We start from the raw sequence: 16,338 nt of genomic DNA, 5'->3' as shown, positions 1-16,338 counted from the left end.
GTATAGATGGTGAATTACTTAAGTATACATACTGTTGGATTGCTGTTCCAATCCTTCCTAATTGAACAAGCAGTTGGGTTTGAGTAAATGAGTTACCCATTCCGTGGCTTTTTATTATCTGCCATTTGAGTTCATGTCTTGTTCTGGCGTTTTGCAGCTTTCGCTTAGTACATCCTTGCTTGGAAATCATTTCTGCTTAACTCAATAAAAGATTTTCCATAAAAAAAAGAACAAGGAAAATAGGCCTCTAACTTATCAGAAATAACAGTCATAAAGGGTACGTGTTCTGTACAGTTAATGTAGAGGTATGCCTTTGTTTTCAATGCTTTACGTAGTTTTCCGAATCAGGGATAATACAATTAAGAATTATACTTAGCAGCTCCAACATTAAGAACTCTTTCTAGGATGGTGATTAACGACGTCGATGTGAGTGGATTATTATTCTATTCTTGAACAATCCTGCTGTCATCACACCCAGCTTGCACCATATCACGTCCAACATTATTTAGGTCGGTAGTCAAATTGTTATAGGACATGTAAGGTTTGTTTCCTTCTTTTGTAAAGCAGCTTATGTAGTCTTTGGTACATAATGCAAGTTATGGCGGGTGAAGCAATGATAATTTATTTGAAGGATATATCCTTTTGACTATGATTGAAAGGGTGGGCTGTATTGTTTGATGTGACATGTGTATAACATAGGATAAGGAGGATGACTGTGTGAAACTCAAGTATAATAGTATCTGGACTTTTATTCTTATCCAGCAAGTGGAGTGACTGAGACCCTGTGCTTATTTGTGATCTATTCAAGGCGTAGCCTGGATATCCCTACTAATTCCATTAGAATCGATTGCACATTCACCTAATATAGTGGTGCTCACTGCTTCCAATGTTCATCTTCGGAATGCCAAGCATCTGGTACAAAAATCAGGAACACCCAATCTGTATGGAGTCAAGGCAGATAATAATAATGATCAGATGCAATTATATTCTCTAAGACATGATGGCATCTTTACAACGATTCATTTATATTTCATCTGTTCCAATAAAAAGATCGCCTACACTTCGATGGCTTCATTCCAAATGTTTATTTCAGATGAAAAATATTAAGACTGGCATCTGCTGTTTGAGGAACTGTTAGGCTCATATCAGAACTCCACTATATCAATCTATTAGGTCCAACTTGGTGAGAATCTTCCTGCTCCGGGCTATGCAGGGATGATGAAAAGGTTTCCATTAATGGATATATATGAGCCCTATAATTCTTATCTAGCTTCTAGTTTAAATTATCACTATCAAAGTTGTGCAACTGTAAGTATGGCTTGTGAAAGTGACGCCTCAAAGGCCAACCCACTCGTATGGCTGGAAAGTTGCTAGAATTTGTATGCTCATATGTTCCTATCAGTGAACAGTTAGTTGCTATATTTCTAGGGCATCAAGATTCTCTATCGCAGTTCCTACTGTGGTGTTCAATTCCATTTTGAGCTCTAAGGCCAATCCTGGAATTAGCTAATTAGTCACCTGGCCCGCTAATCTAAATAATGTTTCAATATCTTACTGGATGATAAAATGACACACCCATGACTGGCCTGACAATGAAAGATGGTGTAGATAGGCATCCAAGTAAATGATAAAACCTGTTACTTTCTAAAGAACTGGGACTCCATCAATATGGAATATTTATCTTCAGCACCAGCCCTGAACTTACTGGACTCAAGTCCTACACGTGGTACAGGATGCTGATTAAATATTCCCTAATCTTGCAATTATTTGATATTTTTTTGGCACGTATGATTTGGTTTGGAACTTTTGTATCCTGTAGCTGAGATCCTGTTCATAACAAGGCTAGTTAGTGCAAGCAATAATTCATTGAAGCCCGCCTTCACAAATTTCTTTTATTGTAATAGAGATATTGCCGCACCATACCACACTTAAAATAAAGCACTGTTTGAATACAGAAGTACAGGGTACAAAGGAACGGAGGTGGTGATAATTGTTCTGTATGGGAAGGGGGTCCCATGGCAATGTTAACTATAGAGGAGGGGTGGAATGGTTGGTTACAGGGCCATGTGCAACGGGAGGGGCACAAGTGGGGAACAGGGGTTGCACGGGATAACATGGGAGCCATGTCTCTCCATGTTGCCTAGTGTGTATTTGTGTATAGCTTTCACTATTTGCTGGACTCCTCTGGCAAGGGAATAACGACCAACAACTCATAATTTTGCCACTTCAACTTTACATCTCCTACCCTTTTCCTGCCTCTATTAGCAACCAAAACAAATGGAAGCTTTACTATTTCCTCTTTTTTCCATTTTACTTTGGCAGATCCGATTCCGATTGGAGGTCATCCTCATGGTGAACGCGGAAGAGAATTCATTCTCCAAGATCTGATACTCTATTGAGTTTGGGTTTTTGACAAAGGGAATCAAAATGATTCCTCAAAAGCTACCTGGTAGTCAGCTTTGAGTTTCAGGGATTTGGCCAACTTGTCGTTCTATTATTATTTTCTACTGAACATAGATGGAGTTTCAGGGGAAGCCTTGCGTGCTATGGCCGTGGAGACAGATTGTGCATGTTGCCAGCGACTTTTACTCATTGCTTAAAGTTTCTGCACTGATCTAATGGAATGGATATCTGGAAGAGTAGTCTCCTAATGCCCTGCCACTTTGGTTCACTCACTGAATCATTAGGCATGCATGACAGACAACCAGAGCAGTGCACCAGAAATATTCACCTCTGCCAGTAACTAAGCATTTTCAGGTGAACTGGACTTCTGAGTTCTGACTGGCACTATGACGTTTTGGTCGTTTTGTGCTGCCCTGTAAGGACAATCTCACTCAAGTATGTGCTTTAGGTGATGGTACCTTTTGTGAAACTCTGTGGAATCTTTTCAGTAAAACTATGATAACATCGAACGATGGCACTTTAACCCAACCAGAAGGAAGCTCACAGCTCTGATGGCCACATGGGCATGACACCCTTATTGGTTATGGCTTCTGTGATTTTGAAAGTTCAGAGGTGTCAAAGGCAGCAACCACTTGGAGATCAACGTCTATCTGTAAGTTTGGTGACTTGCTTTGGTCCAGCTCAGATATACTTGTACATCAGTGTCTGGTTAGTTCCCAGGCCAATGGTCAGCTCTGCAATTTGCTCACCGTCGCCTAGTGGCACCAGTCTGGCACCTTTCCAAGTAGGTACATCAACATTTCTATGCAAGATTGCTATCATTGTGCTGCATCCACTGTGTCATCCTGGTTAGTGGCGCAGATATTGGAGTATAAGCATCTACTACACATATAATCTTTTGGCATCAGGAGACTTGTATCATCGCGCGCTCGTATAACTCCACACAGGCCCAACCAAATTGGCCGGCTCTCCTTGATTGTGGCCGTTGAAGCATTGTTGTCAACAGTTGGTCCTAGCTTCACTTGTTGGGTAGGTGCTGCTTCAAAAGGTTAATGGAGCGCACCATATAGCTAGCTTTGTACAGCCACACAAGGCCAGGGATTATGGAGGGCCCAACAGTTGGCAAAGGTTAACATGTCGAGCCAATGACAGCTCCCGTCTTGGACAAGAACAATCTTGGAGGTTTGCTGCAACAGAAATGGTCCTCCCAGGCACACAGCCTAAAGCCAGTGCGGTACAGTCTTTTTCTCCCAAGAAAGAAGCTTCCTTTTCCTCTAATAGTGCCAGCCTAATCCTCGGTTAACCCCGCACCCGGGTAAGAGGATGAGGTTGAAAGAAGGACGGGGAGGGAGGGAATCCTGGCTCTGATTTGCTGGGAAGCTGTTCAGTTCCTTCAGGCGCAAGCTCTAATTATTCGGCGAGCTTAGGAGTCACGTCTCGGCATGTGATTCGATATCGGAGGTACGCCGAGGCTTGTGGCTAACCCCTGGAGCGTGGTCCAGAGCGACGCAAGCTATATGTGCTAGATTTGCCATTTCATCTTGCAATCATGGATGGTTCTGCTTGATTAGTTACTTGCAAGCCTGAAAGAGGACAAAGCCACGAAGGGGGAGAGAGGAAAAAAAAGAAGAGATGCTTACATGGTCTCCAGCAACACGGGACCATGCGTGTTTCGCTGGACCATCATGGATAACCTTCACCACGGCTCGCCGGCACGCAGTAGGTGCTGCGCTGGTGGACCATGGTCGCTATTCCATCCGGCGGGGTCCGGTGCTTAAAAATGCGTCGTTTTCTGACGTGGCATGGTGGTCTGTGAGGAGGCGAAGTTGCTACTGATTTCTGTTAGAATCTGCGGTTAAACTAAAGGTATGAAATTTGGCTAGAGAGAAAAGAAATGTGTTACTGTTGCTTTCAGTAGGTCAATGTAAATATACATGTTTGCTTGTACTGCTAGCTAGCCAAACTTTGAAAAGTCTAATTCTAACATGTTTACTCATATGGTGGTCATCTGCTCATCTGTATTCATCATATACCCTCTCTCTTCAATTTGGAAGTTTCTTTATGGACAGCTGAAACTCTCTTCAGATAACCAGACTAGGTAGCAAGCAGGCGTTTAGAACTTAATTATCTTGCTACAGGACTGTGTAATTAACTAATTTTGTATTCCCGGTGCATTCTGATGCGGCCATGCTCGCACGCACAAGTAATCTCATCAGCCTCAGCGATCAGCAGCATGCTGCTGCTTTGTGTGACGCTGACACAACAGAACACGACACGCATAGCTCTCCCGGCGTCGGAGGGAACCTTTTTTTCTCACTTCTTTTTCTACCCCAGCCCAGGCCCCTTTACCTTGCTTCAGCTCCATTCAGCCGTGCTGGTGTGCAGTGCAGTGCAAAAGCCGCATGGAATCGCCGCAACTTTTCCCCCCGGGGGGATCTTAAACATATATGTGCCGTGTGTCAGTGCAGCTAGCGTTAGAGTTAATATATATGTGTATATATATATATATAAATATAGTAATCAGATCAAAAAGAAAACTGGCACATCATGGTGTCGCTGTCAGGGCGGCGTAACGCAAAGCCATTTAAGAAACTCAGGCTTGCACACTTGTACCGCCTCGCCTTTGATCGATCTGATCTTATCATTTGCGTTTGCGTCGCGACCCAATCATTTTAACATCCGCCTTTTCTTGCACTAGGGACGATGCCCTTTTTCCTCTTTACCGGTTTGTCACCCTAGGGACGCATGATGCGCCCTTGATGCCTCCACCCATTCGTACCCTACTCTTTCGGGTGGTTTAATCTGGCGCCGACATGCGTGCAGGTGTGTCATGTTAGGTTAATTAGATTAGACTATTATAGTATTTGCATTGCTTATACTAGCACACACCTGGAAACAACTGTGAGGATACATATATACGCTGTATATGTTGATCCAACGTACTTCCTCCGTTTCAAATTACTATTCGTTTTGACTTTTCTACATATATAACTTTTGCTACGTATCCAAACATAATATATATCTAGGTGCGTAGCAAAGCTATGTATCTAGAAAAGTCAAAACAAATAGTAATTTGGGACGGAGGAAGTATATAATTAGACAATGAAATAGTGAATATTGTTGAAAGAAATACTCCCTTCTTTTATCAGATATATGACGTTTAGGAATGAACTAATTAGCTTGTCTTGAACATCATGAGGTTATACTAGGACTGTGTACACATTGGGATGCCTTTTAGTTCACACCGCCTTTGCTGACGTTACACAACACCGAGGGGGATGGTTGGCCACCTAGTATTAATTAGTACATTGAAATTGATAATCGAACTCTGGTTGGCTAGGTGACAACAAGAGATTCCCTTTTGCCATATAGGAGTACTCATTTCCATTTTGTGTTCATTCTGAACAAAAAAGGTTGTTTAGGTATATTAATCCAACTTTGATGAAAAATTGAGCTACTATTTTTGTCAGTTAACTGGATGTGTACAGTGTACTTGCTGTCGTTTGCGTTGCCAGCCAGACGAACCAATTAGATTTTGAAGAAATGCTAGTTTTAGTCTACGGATAACATATTGCCATCATGTGGGTGTCATTATCAGCTAATTAGCTATGTGACTGCTACAGACATCCATGGATTAACTAAATCGATGACTCTAATTAAACAGAGACACCTAACATAGAGACCACACCATCCGAATGCAAAGGGAAGGTCAGTTCTGCGATCTTGCTATTTCGAACTAGACTGCTTTCTTTTTTTCAAGACGAAGTGTGTCAAAATAATTGTAGGTTTCCGTGTTGTGCGCCAGAAATAGTAGTTTGCTGCAACATGTATATCATCATATCAATATAGTTTTTTATTTCTAAAATGTACTATGGTTTTTTGCTCATTTCGAAATCACGAGGAAATTCACAAAAATCTAGCCTATACCCTCTTTGTGGATAGGAGGCAAGCTTTCTTTAGTGAAACCACAGTCATTTCAATCTCTGCAAACGCTGGAGTTGAATTATTAGGCCATTAATTGGATCGGAGTTATATTAGATCGAGATCCAGCAAATTTTTACTTGCTAGCTTGAGCTAGCTTGTCACGTGATCGGGATCAAGTGATAGATCCCGGATCGACCCATGCAAGAACACATGCTTGCACTCTGTGGACTCTGGTAATTGGTAAATCTACAGAGCGTCGCCTTGGGCGTAGGGCAGACGGATCCAACAAGAGTTTGGTATGCTGCTAGTCATATCGATCGTGCAAGCAGGATGATGGATAGATGTTTGGGATGGAAGAGCCAGCTCGAAGTCTTGAGCCTCGGCATGCGTGAGCGCGGGCAATCGTACTTTTCCCTGCCATACGCCCCTGCTCCCTCTGTACCGGAATCAGGAGAGAGTACCCGGTACGGTTCTGATGCTTGCAGTGGATAGCTAGGTAACTGCTTGCGCATATATTTCTATTTTTCTTTTCTTTTTCTTCAACTGTGATTTTCAGAAGCTTCTCCAAAGTAGCCTCAACTTATTCATCAAAAACCAGGAATTTTGTTGGAATTTCACAGGGATTATTCATATGAGAAGCGTAGCAATTTCCTTACGACATGATGAAATTTACACGCTATTGTCAGAAAAAAAAACAAAAAATTTCCGTGTTGTAAATTGAGGCAAATTGGATATAGTAACATTTCACATGACTAGAACCTGATGCCACACGAATTAAATCCACTGCGGGAATGGAATTAACCGAAACAAGCGGCCGGCGCCGTGTGGATTATTACAGCGGAGTACGTCGTCACCAGGAGGAGAAGAGAAATCCGCGTGTAGCACAGGCGGTGTTCGCTTAGCCGGGCACATCGAGGCCCCGCCGGTGAGTAACAGCGCCTCGTGAACCGTGGAGTCACCGCACATGCTGCCGCGCAGTGAATTCGTACGCCGTGCTTTTTTTCCCACCTTTTTACCGCACCCTGCTTACGCCCGCCATCTTTTACTGCTGCTGGCACCCCGTCTGCTCTGCGTACCTGGATGCCCGGACGTACGTCTCAGCCAAGAGAAGAGAAAGAGAGGGAGAGAATCTTCTGCGGCTAGGCCTGCATGAGAGTTTGCCATGGCCATGCACAACCCTCATCAGTGTGTGCGCCTGCCACAGATGGAATGGAGATGAGAAAATGGGGAAATTTTACCGGGCTCGGAATGTCCCTCGGCTCTAGAGGTTTGTGTGTGTGCATGACTTCGCCTTCTGGCTCTCGGCTACCTTTTCTAATCATTAGAAAAGCTGCCGGCGTTCGAGTGAGTGGCACAGTTGTTGTGTTAACTTGTGTGGGGAGCTACGGCTAGCCTACTCCTACTATGGGAGTGTACACTTTCATAGCTCATGAGTGTCATGTGTGAATTTATACTACATTTTTACACATATCAATGCAAGAGGATGGCAATTGGCAAATGACATCTTTTCTTTCTCTCTCTCCAAATAAACACGGGCGGCAATTGGACCTGTCTAGCACTCTACCTTGGCTAGCTGCCGATCTACTGATCATTGGACTAAGATTTTTACCATCACAAGCTAGCTAGGTGAAAAGTGAATAGAGATAGTAAAAAAAAAAGAAAGGGAAAGAAGGGAGGGGGGCAAAACGGGAAGCAGTGCTGCATGCAATGTGGGCTCCTCTGGACATGTCTGATCCCTACCACCCCCTTCTCTCTCTTTCACCACTCCTCTCTACTCCTTGTACCTTTCTCACCTCCCCATGTGCATCATTCAGCCAGCCTGCGGCAACAAGAAAGTGGTAGAGCCATGCCCTCCCTTCTCATGCTAATTGCCCGAGAGCACACACACACAGAGAGAGAAACACTACCCCTTCATTCCACAGAGAGAGAAAGAGAGAGGCTGAAAGAAACATTGTTGCTACTTGCTAAGAGAGAAAAAGCTGAGAGCTCTGATCAACAAGTGTTGCATGTAGATGCAGAGTGCACTGTAGCAACAAGAAGGCGCAGCAATGCAGCATGGCATGGCCAGTGGCGCTGGTAGACCAGTGTACCACTACTACACATGCTACTATGCTAGAGGCAGCAGCAGGCAGAGGCATCTCATCTCATCATCAGGACGTATCGATTTATCATGCTCTTCCAGCCGACGAAAGCAAGCCTCTTGGTCCAGCAACAAACCGAGACGAGTGATGTGAGTGTGACGACGACGCGAGAGAGAGAGAGAGAGAGAGAGAGAGAGAGAGAGAGAGAGAGAGAGAGAGAGAGAGAGAGAGAGAGAGAGAGGGAGGGAGGGAGAGAGAGAGAGAGAGAGAGAGAGAGAGAGAGCGAGGGCTACCTATAGCAGGGGCCAGGGCGCCGGCCGGGCCTGCGACGCGAGCCCGAGCGCAGAGCGCTGCGGCCACCACGCTCCCCCGTGTCCGCGCGTAGTTTTTAGCAGGGGCGTCGATCCCACAGCGGGGGGCGCCCCTTTTTAACTTTTTATGGCGGACACGCCACCCCACGCTCCAACCGTTTCAATACGGATCCCCAGCCGGGCAGCCACCCTGCCTGCCTGCCGCCTGAGCGCTGAGCCTGACCTGACTGGCCCCAAACCAATTTTGTAGCTTGCCAAATGGATCATCATATTCATATACTCCGTACTACGAGCCCAGACGCCCTGGCGCCGACTCCGAGGCATCTCGAGGCTTTATTTACAGGGAATAACATTTTTTCCTCATAGAGTAGGAGCATCTCATCGAGTACTAGCTAGCTAGGAGCAAATCAAATTCACAAAGGGGTGAATGGATTTTTTATTGTATGAAGTGTTAGTTTTCTCCCTTCGTTCATGTCTAGCAGGTGTTTAATTTTTCTGTTTGCCATCCCTGCATTGTTGAGAGATGTTTTTTTTATGTAGGAGGTGACAAGATTTTTCAGCGAGGTTACCATGCGCATCAATCTGCTTAGAATTGGGGTGGCGATATAGCAAATGTCTGGATTACGGATACTAGACTAGGATGTGCTTATATCCTTGTCGAATGTGTTCTCCGATTCGTAAATAGGCAGGTTGAGCCAGTGTTGGCAACCATCATAAGAGATGATATATAGATCTAGACTTGGTTGAGTTTTAAAACATGGTAAATTTGGTTATTTTTCTATGCTACCATACCTAAATCCATGGAACTTAGGTTCAAACTTGTGTATATATGTCGTATAAAAAATACCCAAATGCCGAAGCATATCTATCATTAAAGGACAACACATAATGCACATACATTTTGCAGGAGTATCAAAGGAAAGAAATAAAATCCCTGCAAGAATTTCCTTCAAAAAAAATTTGTATAAGGATGAGGAAACTTCTATATTCCAAAATTGGACTCGTCCTTTATTTCATTAAAGAAAAATTGTGCGACCATTCTTAATTATAAATAATATGAGTATTCCATCTCCTAACCATATTTTTTAAATTTTTGTTTATACTTTGAATTTGTAGCTTTCTTAACATTTTTTTCACATATAGGTTATTTTCCATGATTACCTTTGAGAGGCAGTGTGCTTGATTTCGGATCCGATACAATCGTTCAATAGCATTCTAGGACCATATGGGATGCAATAATTTCACAAGATTTTTGCATGAATGTCATGGGGAACAACTAAAATCCAATAAAAATGAGAGAAATAATTGCGAAGGGACTCATCCTTTATTTCAATAGAGAAATTTTGTAATTATGCTAATTGTATTTTCTAAATAATACGATCATTCCTTCTTCCTAACCATAATTTTGAAAATTAGTGTGCCTTTTCAATTTGTAGCTTGCTTCATACTTTGTCAAGTATGAGCTATTTTTCATGGATTATATTAGCCTTGAGGTGCAGTATGCCTAATTTTGGATTTGATCATATAGTTTAAGAAAATCATGACTCCATCTCCCTCATGGTATATTTAATCTTGGCATGCATGTGAGGGCGATCTCTCAAAGGTATACTAATCTTGGCATGTTAGTATTAATATATAATAGGAGATCCCTTACTGGATCTCAACACAATATTTACAATAAATGGCACATTGGATCCTAGAGTATAATCAGAACTGAGCAATGTAATTTTATCTTACACAGCTGACTAGATTGCTTTTTTAAACAAAGTTGACATATAAAATCACACTTGAAAGCACTTATGGTACGATAATAACAAGAATATAACATATAATATGTCTCATGTATACACTGTAAAAGTTCGGTAACAGCAGTTTGAGAAAGAAAGAAAAAAAACTTAGGTAATTCGTAATGGACAGTTTACTTGGTTGGAAAAATATAAAAGAAATGTTGAAAATGAAAAGGGAAAATAAGGAAGGATAATGAAAAACTCCCGCATGCACCAGCTCTGGCTCTTCTTGTTCATGCCCATGTCGAGCAAGTCCTTTCCATAACTTTTTCACTGCTCCCATGCAACAATCTACCCCACTGTAGAGTAGTAGTCGCATGCACAAAATTTACCCAGTAACAGTGCGTACATGCACTGCGTCATCTGCCTCCCTTTTTTTTTTTTTGCCACCTTGTCTGCTTGTTCTCTTTAACCGCGCGATGGAGCCCTTATTACCGCCTTCACGTGCCGTTTTCACCGCACCAAATTTTCAACCTCTCCGTGAACACCCCAATGCTTGAGGGTTCTTATTAATTACCACAACAAATCAATAAATAACCACATCTCACCACCAATTTTTTTACTGTAACACCTAAGAGGCGACCACTGTAATTTAACACAGCAACGAATCAAGAAATAGGAGGATATGGTGCGGGTATGTGGCAGCGACGACGACGACGACATTGATCGAGGTGTTGCTGCGTGCATGAGGAAGAGAACTGCCGGAGCTTGGAAGAGGGGGAGAGCTGTTGAGGTTTTGAGGTTTTGAGGTGTAGAGATATAGACGAGCATGGAGGCGACAGGTAGGTAGATACAAAAGGTACATGAGAGAGAAATGGAAGCCATTGATGAGAGGAGATGAGAATCACCGGGGGTGAAAATGTTTGGGGAGCGGATGGCCGGATCGATCACTGGACCATGCCCAAGAAAGATCCGGCTGTTGTTGTCGCGGCCGCGGCCGTGCTGGGAGCGGTGGTGCCGGGCGGATTGCCGGCGCCGCCGCCGCCGGCGTTCGGCCTGACCACGTTCTGGTGCTGCTGCTGCGGCTGTTGGTGGTGGTGGTGATGGTGCTGCCGCTGCTGGAACTGGATCTCGTACTGCATTTTGTTGCCGTCGACGTCGTCTTCGTCGTCGTCATCGTCGTCGTAGTCGTCCTCATCCTCGTCTATGTTGTCGCTGTCCGCGCCGTCGATTCTGTTGTAGCCGCTGACCACCGCCTGCGGCTGCGGCCTCTGCTCCATCATCTCCTTCATGATGTCCTCTGGCTTTAAATGTGCAGCGTTATGCAATCAGCATTGGATCACCAAAAACAAACAGCAGGTACCACATGTACGGTGCAGTTTGGCTATGGCCACACCAACAACGCACATGCAAGTGTATGTCTATGTGTGAGTGGCTAGCTGGCTTACCTTCTTCGCCGCCGAGGCCGAGCCGCCGCCGCCGCCATCTCCGAAGAACCTGCTGGCCGCAACGCTGCCGTTGCTCGCCTGCGCTTGCATGCCCCCGGAGCCGCCTCCGCTGGCGCCGTGCTCCGACGCGCCGCCGCCGTTGCCGTTGCCGCTGCCAGCAGCGGCGTTGCTGCCGCCGCCGTTCTTGGCCGCGTGCTGGGACGACTGGGAAGGCAGTGTCGGCGGCGGCGGAGTCTGTGAGATGGGCGCCGCGGCCGTCACCTTGACCGTCTCCGGCGCCTGTGTCGACGGTGCGCTGCTGGCGTGCACGGCGGCTGGTCCGGCGCCGGCGCCGGAGGAGCTGAGCGCCGCCTTGTTGCGGTAGAGCGCGTCGAGCTGGTGGAAGTAGGGGCACGTCTTGGAGTCCTCGGGCCGCTTCTTGTTGCTCTCCTTCACCTTCTTGAAGTACTTGTTGATGTTCTCCCACTTCTCCTTGCACCGCTTCGCGTTCCGGTTGTAGCCCAGCCGCCGCATGCCGGCGGAGATCTCCTCCCAGAGGGGCCCCTTGGGCCCGGCCTCCTGGTACCGCGTGTCCAGGTTGCTCCGCAGCTGGATCAGCGCGTGCACCTCCGCCTTGGGCCACCGGGACGACGTCGCGCCGCCGCCGGACCCGTCGTAACCGGGGGTATCGGCATGCGCCGCCGTCTCGGCCGGCGTCATGACAATGTCCGTGCTTTGCTGCTGCGGTGGTGCTGGCGTTTGCGGCGTGGCCGGCATTGGCGACCTCTGCGGCGGCAGCGAGGGCTGTGGTTGTTGCGCGGGCGGAGGCTGCGAGGCTGGTGGCTGCGCCGGCGCCGGCGTGGCTGCTGGCGAGGCGGAGGCGATGGGCGTGGGGTGCGGCTGGGGCGGCGGTGGCCTCGGATGCGACGGCGGCGGCATGGCGTTGATGGTGGGCGCAGCGATGGACGGCATCGGGATGGTCTGCCCGGTGATCTTCTGGATGAAGGAGAGCACGGCGGCGTCGCGGGAGGCAGCCATGGCCCGCTCCTGCGCGAGGATCTCCTGCTCGCGCGCGAGCCGCGTCATCTCCTGCCGCCGCCACGCCTCCTCCCGGATCATGCGGTCCTGCTCGCGCTTCTCGATGGCCTCCAAGAACCGCTGCTGCATCGCCTCCTGCCGCTCCATCACCTGCTTCATCAGGCCCTCGAAGAACCGCATCATCTTCCCGCTGCCGCTGCCGCTGCCGCTCCCGCCGGCGGCGGCGCCGCCCTCCGACACCCTCTTCCTCTTGCCCCGCTCGTCCGCGCCGCCGCCCAGTTCCTGGGTGCCCTCGTCGTCTGAGTCCTCCTCATCGGAGTAATCCTCCGTGTTGGACGTCGAGAAGCTCATCTGGTTGCCCAGGGCCATCGGCATCCCCGCGCCGCCGATCGCCACGGCAGGCGGCGGCTCGGCAGGCACGCGCAGGGCCGAGGGCCTCGCCGCGCCGGAGGACGACAACCCGACAGAGGTCGCCGGGGGCACGAACGACGCCGCCTGCGCCGCCCCGCCGGTGCCGTGCAGCGCCTCGAGCTGCGTGAAGAAGCGGTACGTCTTGCCGTCGTTCCGGCCGGCGCGGCTCTCCTTGGTGCGCTTGTAGTACTTGTGCACGTTCTCGAACTTCTCCTTGCACTTCTTGGCGCTCCGGGTGTACCCCTTCTCGGCCAGCTTCCTGCCAACCACCGCATCGATCGTCATTAGCAACAGCAACAAGAAAAAAAAGAGCTTATAATTACCTTGTATCCAATTCAATGGCGTACCACCGCCACCAACCACCGCGATTTCAATCATACATGCAAGGCAACTGTAGCCCTCACACAAAAGTTGCATGCATGTAGAATTTTACTCGATTTGGGCACCATGGAAAAGATAAAGAAAGGCATATGCACACACACATCCATGCAGCACTAGCAGTGGTAAATCCCAAGAAGAATGCACAGCGCAGAGGAGGAAGAAACTGGGAATAAAAATTCAACCTTTTTGCGCGAAATTCAGAGACCGGAGAGATAAAGTTTGGGATTGATGCCTCCGGATCTGAAGCTTTGTGTGAATATCGCTACTCGTGTCTACTGCTACTGCTTCCTCTTATCAAAGAGACAAAGTGATAGATAAATTGGTGTGGGGGGGGGGGGGGGGGGGGGGGTAGGATTTTTTCGGGGAAAAAGTGGGGGGAGGAGAGCGATATCGTGCTATTTTAAAAATGGAAAAGTCACTGTGCTCGTGAAGGATGGTTAAGGAAAAAGGTAAAAAAGAAGTGTTCTTTAGCCGGGTAAATAATTAATTAACTGCGCCTTCTAGCTAGAGCCAAATCGCGCCAGGGGCCGGTCCCGGAGGCCGCCGAGATTTCATGCAGCATTCCGCCGACGAGAATTCCGCCGCGGCGGCGCGCCAGGACGACGGCGCCGGCGCCGGCGCGTGGCGAGTGAATTCGTGCAGTGCGGTGGTGCTCAAGAATTCAGCGAGTTGTTTACCTAGAGACCTGCTCCCAGAGGGGGCCCTTGAGGGTGGCGTCCCGGAAGGCGGCGTCCATCTCCGACCGGATCTTGAGCAGCTCCAGCGTCTCCTGCCGCGGCCACCGGTTGCCCGCGGAGCCGCCGCTGGCGCCCTCCTCGCCGGCGGCAGCGGCCGCCAGGCCCTCGGCGTCGAAGCCCCCGGCGCCGGCGCTGGATACGCCGAGCTCGTCGTACTGCTGCTGCGCCGGCGCAGGCGGCCGGCTGCTGATGGGTGACGGCGCCTCGGCCAGCGAGATCCGCTGCCCGGCGCCGCCGGCCGGCGAGAATGGCGGCGGCATCTCCACCTGCTGCGCGCCGAACTGTTGCGCCGGACCTCCACCGCCGCCGCCTCCTCCTCCTCCTCCCCCTCCCCCGTGCTGCTGCTGCTGCATGCTAAGAGCTCCTGCTCCCGCACACGCGCACTCGTGCGCGTCGCCCCGTGTTACCACTGGGGAATGGAGGTGATGAGACGATCAGTACATGAGGGACAGGTGAAAAAGATGGGAGGCGAGGACAACTGGAAAGAGGAGAGATGCGGACCTCAGAGAGATAGAGAGTGGAGGAGGAAAGGAGGAGAGGGAAAAGAAGGGAAAGAAGGGGGGAGGAGGAGAGGAAGTAGCCAGAGAAGAAGAAGGGGAGGGAGCACTAGTACTGCAGGAAGGAAGGCTGGCAAAAAAAATGTACTCCTGCTAGAGAAGGAAGAAGGGAAGAAGAAGAAGAGGGAAAAAAGAATTAAGATACCATCAATAAGCAGCCTTCAATAAATAATAGTAGGGAGGATGGAGGAGAGAGAAGGAGAATGTGGTTGCTGTGAGGAAGAAGATGGGGGGTATGTAGGGTGAAGGAGAGAGAAGATGAGAGGTGAAAGTTGAGAAATGTTGAGTACTGCTGCAGGAGAGAGAAAGATGGAGGTCTGCAGAAGATGATGAGGGAGATGATGTGGGAGATAAAACAAACAAGATGCTGCGCTGTCAGGGGGGGGGGGCTTTACCTCCCTGCCTAATACAACTTGTTAGTAAAACCAAAAGGACAGGAGAGAGGGAGAGGAGTGTAGGGCAAAAAATGGTAGAGAGAGAAGCATGTGAAGCAGGAGAGAGAAAGGGAGGGAGTGCTGGAAACTGTGGAATGAGTGAGAAAGGGGTGAGAGAGATGGAGGAGGCTTGTAACAAAAGGGAGAGGGGCACAAATACCTCTCTACAAAACTCCCCTACCTCAATACCCATGGAGGAATATGTTGGATTCTGTGACCATCTTACTTATTTTCCCACAAAATATCTAGTTATGCACAAGATTTTAACATTAGTTAAAAGAATACAGTAAATTTTGGATGCATCTTATGCATATGGTACCCAACATCACAACTTATATTTTTAAAGAATGATTAATAAAAATAAATTTAGATGGTCTGAGGTGATAAATAACTGGTTTCAGTGGTGAGATATCCTGAGGTGCCAGGACCATTGGAGCATCCAAGGGACACCAAGAAAAAATTACACCAGCCCAAGGTCAATTTTCTAGAGCAAGAAATCCACACATAGTATTGGCTAACTTACAAAAACCTTTTTTAACTATCAGACACACAGAACAGAATTAGTTAGGGTAGAAAAAGCAAAAAAGAAAGGGAGAAATAAAGGCAGTAGTAGGAGTGTGAAGAGGCAGACAAGACCACATTATAACAGCTGTAATGTGGGCCCTCCCGGAGAGCGAAAGAGGTGCAGAACGTGCCCGGCGATTAACGCGGACCCCCATCCCCACCCGCCCCCCAAACCAACCCCACCAAAGCGACCCACAGGAAGACGCCACTGGTCTGTGGGGCAACGGAGTCCTCCGGGCCCACAGGTCATGCGGACAGGGTGGGGTTGGATGCGTGCCCGAGTGGAACATGGGGGGTATAAAAATGGCCATGCATTGGCATGTTGTGGTTAATCCCTCACTTT

At 48.0% G+C, this 16,338-nt stretch overlaps 1 protein-coding gene across 2 annotated transcripts; it reads right to left on the bottom strand.

Moving 5' to 3' along the window:
- Positions 1-10,522: 10,522 nt before the first annotated feature.
- LOC117838608 (trihelix transcription factor GTL1) lies at positions 10,523-15,541 on the bottom strand. 2 transcript variants are annotated; one of them, XM_034718702.2, is made up of 3 exons: positions 14,381-15,537; positions 11,895-13,581; positions 10,523-11,750 (listed from the first exon to the last, which is right to left on the bottom strand). In XM_034718702.2, exons 1-3 carry the CDS (start codon positions 14,791-14,793, stop codon positions 11,394-11,396), a joined length of 2,457 nt encoding a protein of 818 aa, XP_034574593.1. In that variant the 5' UTR covers positions 14,794-15,537; the 3' UTR covers positions 10,523-11,393. The 2 variants fall into 2 exon arrangements, with proteins under 2 accessions (XP_034574593.1, XP_034574594.1); XM_034718703.2 differs by having other exon boundaries at positions 11,589-11,746; positions 14,381-15,541.
- Between the last annotated feature and the right edge of the window lie 797 nt (positions 15,542-16,338).

Source organism: Setaria viridis, chromosome 9 (genome assembly GCF_005286985.2).
Source record: "Setaria viridis chromosome 9, Setaria_viridis_v4.0, whole genome shotgun sequence".
NCBI lineage: Eukaryota > Viridiplantae > Streptophyta > Magnoliopsida > Poales > Poaceae > Setaria > Setaria viridis.
This window is presented reverse-complemented; position numbering and strand designations above follow the sequence as displayed.

Coding starts and splice junctions, on each gene's coding strand:
- LOC117838608 (XM_034718702.2), bottom strand. CDS start 14,793: ATGCAGCAGCAGCAGCACGGGGGAGGGGGAGGAGGAGGAGGAGGCGGC. Junction 13,582..14,380: donor CTCTGGGAGCAGGTCTCTAG/GTAAACAACTCG, acceptor GGTGGTTGGCAG/GAAGCTGGCCGAGAAGGGGT. Junction 11,751..11,894: donor CGGCCTCGGCGGCGAAGAAG/GTAAGCCAGCTA, acceptor GCACATTTAAAG/CCAGAGGACATCATGAAGGA.